This window comes from Cebus imitator, unplaced genomic scaffold (assembly GCF_001604975.1).
Source record: "Cebus imitator isolate Cc_AM_T3 unplaced genomic scaffold, Cebus_imitator-1.0 Scaffold4, whole genome shotgun sequence".
In the NCBI taxonomy this organism is placed as follows: domain Eukaryota; kingdom Metazoa; phylum Chordata; class Mammalia; order Primates; family Cebidae; genus Cebus; species Cebus imitator.
The window spans coordinates 8,984,823-8,997,196 of record NW_016107319.1 but is presented as its reverse complement, the minus strand read 5'-3'; the positions used below and the strand labels follow the sequence as shown (position 1 = coordinate 8,997,196).

Below are 12,374 nucleotides of genomic sequence, written 5' to 3'. Positions count from 1 at the left end.
GGAGGCGGAGGTTGCGGTGAGCCGAGATCGCGCCATTGCACTCCAGCCTGGGTAACAAGAGCGAAACTCCGTCCCAAAAAAAAAATTAAAAAAAATAAAAAAAATAAAGATCAATTTTGGGGAAAACTCATATCTTCACAGCTTTGAATTACCCGCCCATGCATATCATATGTTCTTTTTTATTCCTTTATTTTGACTTTATTCCTAATATTTTATAGCAGCAGTTTTGCCCATCTTATTTTAAATGTATTTCTAAGCATTCATTTTTTTGATGCTATCAAAATTTCACATTCAAATTGTTAAATACAAAAATTGATTTTTGTATGTTAACCTTATTTTTAACAACCTTTTTCTGTAGATCTGTTCCAGCTTTTTACATGCACAATCATATTATCTGTGGATAACAGCAGTTTTATTTATTTTGTTCAATTCTTACAATTTTCACTGTATAGGTCCTTCACTACAACACTGAATAGAAGTGGTGATAATGGACATATTTGTCTTATTCCACCTCTCAAAGAGAAACGTGTTAATATTTCACCATTAAGTGTGGTTTGTGATAAATGTTTGAATATTATTTTTTCTTAATAAATTTCCCTTTTATTTCATGTTGCTAAGAGTTATTCTTTAAATCATGAATAGATGTTGAAGCTTATTAGCGATTTTCTGCATCAGTTGAGATGATCATGTGATTAATTCCCTTTTATTTTATTGATAAGAATCTTCCTTTCTTATCAGGATTTTTAAAATTTCTTAAATGTGGTAAATTATTTGTTTCTTACGTGTTTGGTAGACCCCATTGAGATGTTACCTAAGCTTATATTTTTCTTTGGAAAAAGGTTTTTAATTATAAAATTCATTTTAGCTACATAGAACTATTCAAATTTTTTCAGTTTAATAAGTTTTCTTTTCTAGTGATTTGTTTATTTTATATAGTTTTCACATATATTGGCCTAAGGTTGTCCGTAATTTTTCTTGTTATCATTTTAATATCTGCAGTATCTGTAGTGTTATCCTGCTGTTTTAATCCTGTTAGTTTTATACAAAAACAAGATTATACTCAGGTTATATAGTCTTAATTTTTACACAAATAGTCTTGAAAAACCATTCATGATATCAAATATTCTTTTATTGCAAGAGTTAACATTTTCTTTTTGTGGGCGCTGTGGCTCATGCCTGTAATCCCAGCCCTTAGGGAGGCAGAGGCAGGAGGACAGCTTGAGCCCAGGAGTTCAAGATATGCCTGGGCAATATAGCGAGACCCTGTTCTCTACAAAAAGGAAAAAAACAAAAGACACACAAAAAATAAGCATAACATTTTTTTTTTCTAGTAGAACCTATTTTTCAAATAAAATCTCATACTTATCTTCCAATGTACACACAAAAATGTGGAGGTACTGTAATTAAAGCAAGAATGAAGTGGGACTGGATCTCTTAAATACTTGATCTACCTTTCCTTTCTGAAGTCTCCCCTGTGGAAGGACATGCTATCAAAAATTATTATTCTATATTATAAATTGCTATATACATGTGTGTGTACAACTTAATTGTCTCTCCATTGTTGGATAAGCCCCTAACTCATTGGAGACAATATTTTTGTGATTAATTCTTTGATGCTAATTTCTTGAAATGTAATTGCTATGTTAAAGGTTAACTACAGTTTCAAGACTTTAAAATCATATGTATAAATTGCTCTTTGAAAAAGCCGTAGCCGGGTGTGGTGGCTCACTCCTGTAATCCCAGTACTTTGGAGGCTGAGGTGGGTGATCACCTGAGGTCAGGAGTTTGAGACCAGCCTGGCCAACAAGGTGAAACCCCATCTCTACTAAAAATGCAAAATTAGCCAGGCGTGGTGGTGCATGCCTGTAATCTCAGCTACTTGGGAGGCTGAGCCAGGAGAGTGGCTTGAACCCGGGAGGTGGCAGTTGCAGTAAGCTGAGATCACACTACTGCACTCCAGCCTGGGCAACAAGAGTGAAACTTCATTTCAAAAATAAATAAATAAAATAAAAAATAAAAAGTTGTACCAACTTACGCTCCTAGTGGTGTAAATGATAGTGTATCACATACATCTGTATCAATATTGTATATTACCACTGAGTATTTCAAAATATTTGAAGGAATATTATGCAGTCTTTAAAAATAACAATTCAGATGCTTAACACCTAGGAAAACATTTATAATAATAGTTAATGCAAAAAGTAGAGTCTAACTGCACATTTAGGCAATGGTAGGGAATTAACATGGTTTGTGGGCATTTTTCTTCTTACTATCCCAAATTGTCTTAATTACAGTTTTACAATATGAAAGTAGAAAAAAAATTCTGAATGAAACAAGCTTGGCCCCTGTGTCAGAACAACAGAATCAAGCCACACTAGTAATTTTAAAAAACAGATAATTTAATACAGAGAATTAAGTTTACACTCACTGGTAGGTGTGAAGTCTCTTTAGGAATGATTCTCTGAACAATGCTACAAAACTGCCAGACATGGGAACAATCAGGAATCTGGGTTCAGGAAACCACTGCCCCAACGGTTGAAACCATAATACCTTCAGGGTACAGTAATCTACCACGGCAAGTATTGGCTCCAAGCATACACCACTGCCGGAATTCCTTAGTATGAATTCATTGGTTCATATCCTAAATGCAAACTGCTAGGTTTAATATTGATGCCTCACAGACTTCAGTCTCTATTGAACTCAGTTTCTGAGTTTAAGCAAGTATTACTAGTGAAAAGTCAATTACAAGCAGCACCTGAGTTGCAAGGAAGTCTGGGAAAGGTAGTTTTTATCCTTACAGCTTCTTAAGTACAGGAGAGTATTCCAGAGAGAAGTTGAATCAGCTGTGAAGCAAGCCAATCTACAGATATTTTCTTTCCTTGAGGATGATCAATAAAACATTAATTGAATTATTGGTCTGACATGATGACAGATATGGATATTGTTAAGGGTTTTCTCTGTTTGCTGTACATGATGTATCCTCCACCCTTCTCTGACTTCCCATGTGCCCTGGGAGACTGACTTCTCTGTATTACATATTCTGGATTCCCAGGCTCTCTGGCTGCTGGTTGGTTTTAGCCAATGGCAAGTTGTGGGAGAGATACCCTGGTTTCTTCACTGCTGGTCAGCATTTGATAGTGTGTGTGTCCCTTTACCTAAGATTAAAGTGTCTGAGGCCGGGCACGGTGGCTCACACCTGTAATCCTAGCACTTTGGGAGGCCAAGGTGGGTGGATCACCTGAGCTCAGGAGTTCAAGACTAGCCTGGCTATCATGGTGAAACCCCATGTAAAAAAAAATAATAATGAAAAAAATAAAGTGTCTGTTGGCAGCCTGTCTCCACCAGCTACAGCTCTTGCTGGGTGTCAGTAACAGTTCCTTCCACTTGCCTCCTTAATTCTAGAAGTGGTAATGGCTTCTCACTGTTGCTAGTCACTTATTGTTGCTCAGGATTTTATTTTTATTGTTTAAGAAATGGAGTCATTTTGCTTTGTCGAGGCTGGAGTGCAGTGGTGTGATCATAGTTCATTGCAGCTTTGAACTCCTGGACTCACACAATCCTCCTGCCTCAGCCTCCTGAGTAGCTGGAACTACAGGCATGCACTACCACATGCAGATTGCACAGGGTTTTTAACCACTCCTGTTGGTTCCCCCAACCCTACCCATACAATAGTCCTTTCATTCAAGTCTCTTCAATTACTCCTTTGAGTGCGCCATCTTTTCCTGCTGCAAAAAGATTAAAATAGCCAGGTAGATGAGATATAAACATAGCCACAAGCTGAGAATGTGTCAACTTTTTGGAGTTAGGATCATTAAAGAGGTAATTAAGGTAAAATTATGCATTTTACCTAATCTAATCTGATTTCTTTATAATGAGAGAGCAGGACCAGGGGTGCCAACACAGAAAAAAACACCATCTGAGGACACAGTGAGAAGACAGCTATCTACAAGTCAAGAGACCTCAGAAGAAATTAAACCAACACAGCCTTGATGCTTGACTTCTAGCCACCTGACCTGTGATAAATTCATAGTATGAGGACTACATAAGAATATATACTATATTGAACAGTAACTGTTCAATATCTTTATAAGAACACACAGTGAAACTCACAGACCTAGGCTTAGAACTGTCTCCTGACTTCTTGTGGCCTATTCTTTCCATGCTTTGGGTTATTGTTCTGACATTTTCAAGTCCTTAATTCCCAACATACTTGAGTTCCCAAGGTCTCCCATCTTTGGTCCCATCTTCTCGACTCTTTACTCTGCCTTTGTGACAGCTAGCCTCTCAGATGGCTCCCATTGATCCTTACTTCCTGGTATTCATACCCTTGCAAGTCTCCTTCCACAGTGAATTAAGGAGTGGACTATACAACCCATTAGCGCACAGCTGAGATGACAGTGTGTGACCTCTAAGTCTAGGTCATTTGTTTGGTCTCTGGGATCACTAGATTTGGGGAAAGCCAGCCCCCATGCCACAAGGATACTCAAGCAGCTCTGTGAAGCAGTCACCTGAAGAGGAAGAGAGGCTCCCAGCAACAGGCAGCACCAACTTGCCAGCCATGTGAGTAAACCACTTGAGGTAGATTCTTCAGCCCTCAATAACTCATTTCAGCTGATTTGACTATAATTTCTGTAGAAACACTGGGCCAGAGCTCTTTGGCCAAGACATTCCTGAATTTTTGATCATGGAAACTATGAGATAGAAAAAGTCACTACATTCTGGTTACACAGCATTGGATAACTAATACAATATTTCATAACCTTCCACCCAATACATAGTTCTCTATATCCTGCTTTTGTCATTTTCCTTACCTCTTCTCATGAAAAAAACCAACAGCAAGCTAATGTTCTTGCAATGTCCAGCTCAGTCTCCATCTTTATGAAGGTTTTCTTGACTGTAGAACTTTGTCTAGTCAAGCTAATGTTCTTCCAATGTCCAGCTCAGTCTCCATCTTTAGGAAGGTTTTCTTGACTGTATAACTGTATAACTTTGTCTAGTCAAGCTAATGTTCTTCCAATGTCCAGCTCAGTCTCCATCTTTAGGAAGGTTTTCTTGACTGTAGAACTTTGTCTAGTCAAGCTAATGTTCTTCCAATGTCCAGCTCAGTCTCCATCTTTATGAAGGTTTTCTTGACTGTAGAACTTTGTCTCTTTGTTGGTAGCTCACAATTGGTACCTCAGAAATAATCACTTACTGTCCTGTATTATTTCACACATATTAATTTGTAAAGATAAAGATGAGGTAGATTTCTTTCATGTTTCCCATAGTGCCTTGAATAATTCAACGTGTAGCAGCTACCTTAGTGAAATGGCTAAATTATTAGTAAGCGACCATCAAGTAGAATCAAAATCTGGGACAACAGTATCTTCTTAGTCTGACTTCCAAAATTACTGTTTTGTCTAAGGATTGGAATAAGCAACTTTCAAACGCATTAACAAGGCTGATTAAAAAGTAGCTTTGGGGTATGTAGGGTAATATGTTTTACATACAAAATGGAAATTTAAAGCAGGAAAAGCTAAATAAACGTGTAAGGTCATAGCATGTGACAAGGGTGAAGAGGTGAAGACTACGGCCCAGTGTTATAAATGAAATTCTGTCCTTAATAGTATCCTGTACCCTATGCAACAAGAATCCAGTCATCTGTGTTCTTAGAATACTGTTTTCCATCATTGGAGATGTCGATTTAATGGTTCCTAGAAGACAAAAAGTTATGGCCAGCAGAAGTGGAAACATGGTTCACTGTCTGTAAATGGTAAACTTTTGGAGCAGACTGCCAATACATTGCAAATTAAACTTCAAAATTATTGCTCGGTGTGAGAGGCACTCAGATTAATGACTCAATATGTATATCAGTCATGGTTCTCCAGAAAAACAGAACCAGTAAGATACACATATATATGTGTGTGTTTGAAGATATATATTTATGTGTACACACACACACACACACACACACACACGGGGGAGACAGAGACGGGGGAGAAAGAGAGAGAGAGAGAGAGACAGAGAGTGTTTTAAGAAGGGCTCCAGGATTGTAAGAACTGGCAAGTCTGAAGTTGGTAGGGTAGGCCAGCAGATAAGAGGTGATGATGCAGTCTTCAGTTCAAAATTTACAAGGTTGGAAACTTAGGATTAATTTGTTATGATCTTGAGGCTGAATTCCTTCTTCTTTTGAAAACCTCAGCTTTTGCTCTAAGGCCGTCAGCTGATTGAATAAGGTTCAACTACATTATGGATGAGAATCTGCTTTACTTAAAATCAACTGATTGTAAATCTACAATCACATCTACAAAATATATTCACAGCAACATCTAGTGTTTCACCAAACACATGGGCGCCATAGCTTCACCACATTGACATATAAAATTAACCATCAGAATATCATATCTGATAAAGTGGGCTTTTTGGGGTATTATTTGATTTTAATTTTTAAATTTTCTATACCACTGTATGTCCCTGCACTCCCCACCCTCAGAGCACTCCAAATGTTCCAAGCACCACATGGAACACAAAATCAGAGGAGACATGTTAAGAGTTAATCACCAACAATAGCCATAAGTAATAGTAATAAAATCTTTTCTAATGAAGTGTAGAAACATATTAGAAACTTAATTTTCTCTAGGCGTTCCTTTATTTCATCAAAAATAGTTATTTTGTATAATTTTAAATCAGGGAATCTAAGAGGACATGTTACCCAATCACAAGTTAATAAAATGCCTCCCATTACAGACTCAGCTTTTTAAATACTCAATAACATTCACAGAATTGACAAGTTATTCTCCATAAAATTCTAACAAAAACTGCAACTCAAAAAGTGTGTCTATATCAGAGATGGTGGTAACTTCCTCAAAGAAGTTACATGCAAATACCCAGGAGTCTCATGGTTTACAAGGTGCCAGACATATAAGAAAATAATCTCAAAGAAGATAACCTCACAGTACCCAAACTTCCCAAATATGATTTAGTGACAGAGTTGCAAGTGGACTGGATGGGCTAAGTGAACCAAAGTGCCGACTTACAGTAATTGTTAGGATTTTAAAAGTACTGGAGATGTTTGAAACTCACATAGAAATGAAAAAGCTCAGCAAATTAATAAACAGAATCATTTCCCAAGCCACATTTTACGTATAAAACCTAGTTTCTGAAGATAAAGGTTGCATGTGGGCTCACATTTATTTTGACTTTTACTCAATAAAATGCTGGTAGCACTGGCTGGCTGGAGGAGTAACAGGGAACGTGTATGTGGCAACAGAGTTTCTCCAGGAAGCTTTTCCTCTTTAGTTAGAGAGGATTGTGACTTGTATTTCAACATGACTTAGTGAGATCTTTGTTGCAGAAAATGAGTGACATATAGAAGTGCGACTGGGAAGCACAGTTAATGGCAGAATTAGGTTTTTGATGCAGATTAAGACTCTAAGGAAGGGTTGGAAATATAAATTTCTATGTCGTTATTAGTTCACAATCTTAGTGTCCAAATTGTCTGTTTAAGGCCTGGAAACCAAATTGTTTGAAAAGTTTTATTTGGTAGGAGAAAAGATCTACAGTGGGACCTTTACAAAGATTATGAGCAAGAGGAGAGAAATTTATACATATGATTTTGTTGTCAAAATTTGGGATGATCATCAGCAATCAAGAACTTACATAAAACCACCTTTTTAGGTAAAGGAAGTAGAAACTATGTTAATACCTTGACCAGTCAGTTTGCTGAAATTCTGTTAACAGGTATTATACTGAACAGAAAGAAAATTAAGTCTATAGAAGACAAACCAAATCATTTTTAACTGTAGTAATGCATAAATTATTTAGACAGATTGAAAACAACCATCTCAATAACCTGACAGTTGATTTCTATCAAATCAAGTCCATGATGTCTACAATATTTATTTATACCATGGCTTTTCATCTCCTAGTTCAGTTTTTAAAATTATACATATATATGTATGTAACATCAGGTGTTTACAGTAGTTGTTATCATAGAATGTGTATCTTTCTCACTGTGTGTATCCACTTGATTTGTTCATATGTCTAATCCCTGTCATGGACCTGATTGCTTACCTGACAGTGGAGGACAAGACCTATCAGAATGACCTGAAGACAGAAACAGGAAGGATCAGCTCACCTCAGCATTATTAAAAGGCCAAAGGGTCTGTAGTCAAAGTACTAACACCAACACTTTTAACGAGCCAAAAAAGAGGCACTAGGTGTGTTTGTGAACACGGAAGAATTATAATCAGTATCTACAGCATAGTGTGTAGTAGGCATAAAGTAGTTAATATTTTAACAAAATACAAAAATACTGTTTTCTCTAAAGGGGGAAGTAGACAACTTCCCATAAGTAGAAAAAGAAAAACACTGGTGTTCAATTTCCGGTTTAAATGCATTTATGAAGGAAGACTGTAATCCCTATTAATTAAATATAAAAGAGTCCAGCAGAAATTATGACCTTAATGTACAAGTATAGTGATATTTCTGTATCAAATTAGTCTATGATTAAATATAATGCTATATATACACACACACAAACAGACACACTCATAGTACCTTTATGGAATTCTCTAAAATGCTCACAGTAACTTATATGGTATTGATAATGATAAAGATGTATAAACTGAAGTGTAGATGTAAAAAATCTGTACAGCTTACTAAATGATACCTTCCATGGGTAAAACAGCTTTTTTGAGTTTGAATTTTAAGTTTTGAAAGCAGAACTGTGCTTTGGTATTCAAACCTTCATAAAATCTTACAATTTTTCAAAATAATGAATTAAGGTAAAGAACTCTAAAGTGGAAGAAAAAGACTTCCAACTATAACATCATAACTGTCACATGGTTAACCAGTGGTTTTTAGCCCACTCCTGGCCAAAGTCTAGCTTCTTGGAGGTGAGTAAAATGGTTTGATTCAAATTTAGTTTTTATATGTGTATATTTTACAACTTAATAAAAATGCTGATTCTAATATGTCACATACCCTACTTTACCACACTGGAGACTGCTTATGTATTAATTTTCACTACCAGGATAATTTATCTTTGTATAGACCTTGAATAAATTTAGCTATCTCTAACTAAAGAATTTCCTGAGATGTATGTTTAAAACCCATTATTTTTGCTGACATATGTATGAATCAAAATTTTCTTGGTAATATACAAATAAAGGCATAGCTATAAATTGGGTGCTGTTTTACATCAACCATGTATAACTCTACATTTGTGTTATTCAGGAATAATTCAGAATCTTATTATGCTTAGTAAGGAGCCAAAATGAATAAACATAAATGTGAACTCAAAATACATTTATATTGATAAGATGGACTTTTCAGGCTATATATATTGGGATTACACATAAAATTTCATTTAAAAAAGATTCCAGTGCTAAAAATGTTGGAAAACACTGCTCTATAAAAAACTTTTAATTCTCTAATACAATGTTCAATGTGATTTAGTTTTCTAAAGAAAACTGCCTTTCTAATACCTCTCTGTTTTTATTCAGAATAATGGGAAATTTTCTGAAAATGAGAGTGCTGCAAATCTTCAAATATGGTAATTTGTAAAAAGTTAATGATAAATTAAACTAAAAACATTCATAAGCGCTTTAGACCCTTCTGATAGACAGCTGTAAAGAAAGATTTTTTATTTTTGAATTAATCATGTATTTATTACTGTGTTTAAAATCTTAACTATATTCATCCTCCAAGTAACAGAATTCAGTATCTTTACACATTAGCTGTATTGTGTGTTTTGATAGTTTAGGCACATTTTAGTGATTTTAGATTTTATTTTGTGGTTTCATTATAAAACAGCTTGCACACCAAACTCAATCAATCTTTTTTATTTAAAAATTTACCTAAAAATTCACTTCTGGGTTTTAGTTTTTGTTTAAAAAGAAGCAAACGTTTAAAGGCATCAAATGTTACTGGTCTACAATTCATCTTGCTATGAACATTTTTAGTTTGTGGATTGGGAAAATAAACCTATTATATTGATTAGGCACAGTACTATGGCCAATGGGTGAGAAATCAGGGCACATCTATGTATTTAGGCAACAGTTAAAGGTCTGAATGGAGGGAGTCATGCCTCACATGTGGACTCTCCTTTCTCTATGCCCCCTCCAAATATTGTTACAAGTTTCAAATCAGTACATGAGATTGTATGTAACTTGGTGAAAAGACAAACAACTATACCTGTTTTCTAAATTACGTTGCAAAGCCAAGACAGAAGAATATAACGGTAGCCTCACTATAACTTGTGGTCTTAATATCTATGTCACAGGACCATGTCGTAGGTGAGACAGAATTATACCATCCCTCTGGTGGTTTCAGAAATCTAGTTGGAAGGAGTCCATGACTATAAAATTTCACATTATAGCAAGGCTCCAATATTTCTTGAATTGGGTCAGTGAATATAAATCACAGTACAAAATCCTTAATTCTTTTAGTGGAAAAGCAACAGGTGCTACATATGAGAATCACTTATATAACATCTATTTTTTTTTTTTAAATGCAGATATAAGATATTAATTGCATAGGGATTTAAATATAAGGCCAAGAAGAATATTAAGTAAAAAAATCATAGAAAGGGCACTATGGTGTCAAAAGATAGAATTTCATAGAGTAACAAATCTAAATTACTGTCTAATTAAAAATCACAGTATGTTGCTATAACTAACAGTGAATGTCAACTGCTTTATTAATTCCAAACTGAAAACCAATATTAGGACTAACAAGAACACAACCAAAGCTCATTGTCTAAACCTGATCAGTGTATTAGCATATCACTGCCTGGTACGTACCTGATTAGTTATATAATCTACCTTTTGCAAATAACACTTAATACATGTTAACAAGTGTAAGAGCACATCATCACTGCATGCCATCAATGATTTGCAGGCTTACTTGATAGTGTAATTATTAAGTCTTTCAAAGGTGCAAGATCCTACCCAGCAGAATCTTCACTCAATGAATCAACAACGCTGTAATTCACAAAATATAACAAAGTTCCACCATTAAAAACTAAATGTACAATAACCAGAGAACTAGGTCCTGACACCAGTACATACATTATCCTCAGCATTTTGGAAGGCAACAAATGATGAGTCCAAGTATAAGCTAATGGTTATCACCTGAAGCTTCAGGTTGAAGGCTAACTTGTGAATCTACCTCTCATTTTAATGTTGCTAGACTGCAGTTTAAACAGCAATTTCCAAATCTAAAAGTAGCTTAGTTAACTTAGTATTGTTATATAAAGTAGTGTGACAACAAACAAGGATTCTCAATGGAATTATGTTAAGATACATTGGGAATACCCCAAACAATGTTTTAGATGAAAAAGTGCATGAATATAGTAATACTATGAGTGTGTTAACTATGGAACAAATGTTTCTCTGGGAGCTAAACAATACTATTTTCCCACATTATTTACATGTTATGAATTGTTCAGATACCACAAAGCACCACTTAAGTCTAAATTGCTTGATTATGTCAGAAAGGTCCTTTGACTTCAACTCTACTCATTTGAGAATCTACCTAGAGTAGAAGTGTCAAGTCATTCTTCAAAAGGGATTTATCTTTAAATTCTGTTCTCTTTTGTTCAGAAATGGCAAGGCAGTATGTTCATTTCACACTCTTCGTTGGCGTTTCTGATTCTGTGGACTGTCTCCCATCTGTCCAGGCTTCCCGGGTACTCTTGAGAGCCAAGGTCTTCTGTTGGTCAACAACGACATAATCCACCCTCTCATCTGCTACACTGCTGCCTGAGCCACTGGTCTTTTGCTAAAACACAAAGAAAAAAAAAAAAAGTCCAACATATAAAGGAGTGTTTCTGAGTAAAACTCAGTCTTAAAACACAGACACACATGCATTGTGAATACTCTTTTTTTTCTTTTTGAGAACGAGTTTTGCTCTTGTTGCCCAGGCTGGAGTGCAGTGGTGCAATCTCAGCTCACTGCAACCTCTGTCTCCTGGGTTGAAGCAATTCTCCTGTCTCAGCCTCCCAAATAGCAGGGATTACAGGCATGCGTCACCACACCTGGCTAATTTTGTATTTTTAGTAGAGACAGGGTTTCACCATGTTGGTCAGGCTGGTGTCAAACTCCTGACCTCAGGTGATCTGCCCACATTGGCCTCCCAAAGTGTTGGGATTACAGGCATGAGCCACCATGCCTCGCCATGAATACTCTTAAAATTTTTCTGGGTCACACACGAAAAATAAAATCAACTACCTAAACTTAAAAATGTCTCTCTCCTAACTATATACTAATTGCCTTATTAAATTTATAACATGACTCCATCTCAATAAAAAAAGAATTCAAACTAATGCTTCCATTGCAGATGAAATTCATATACAATAGGGACAGCAGATGCCTGTTTTTTTTTTTTTTTTT

At 35.7% G+C, this 12,374-nt stretch overlaps 1 protein-coding gene across 10 annotated transcripts in view; it reads right to left on the bottom strand.

Moving 5' to 3' along the window:
- Positions 1–7,498: 7,498 nt before the first annotated feature.
- Positions 7,499–12,374, bottom strand: part of GAB1 (GRB2 associated binding protein 1) — a 132,372-nt gene continuing 127,496 nt past the window's right edge. For 7 of the 10 annotated variants that reach the window (XM_017534480.2, XM_037740494.1, XM_017534488.2 and 4 more), the window contains one exon: positions 7,499–11,763. In XM_017534480.2, the coding sequence (XP_017389969.1) occupies positions 11,605–11,763 (159 nt within the window). In that variant the 3' untranslated portion in view covers positions 7,499–11,604. The remainder of the gene's footprint in view (positions 11,764–12,374) is intronic. The other 3 variants (XM_017534464.2, XM_017534476.2, XM_017534456.2) reach the window with 1 other exon arrangement.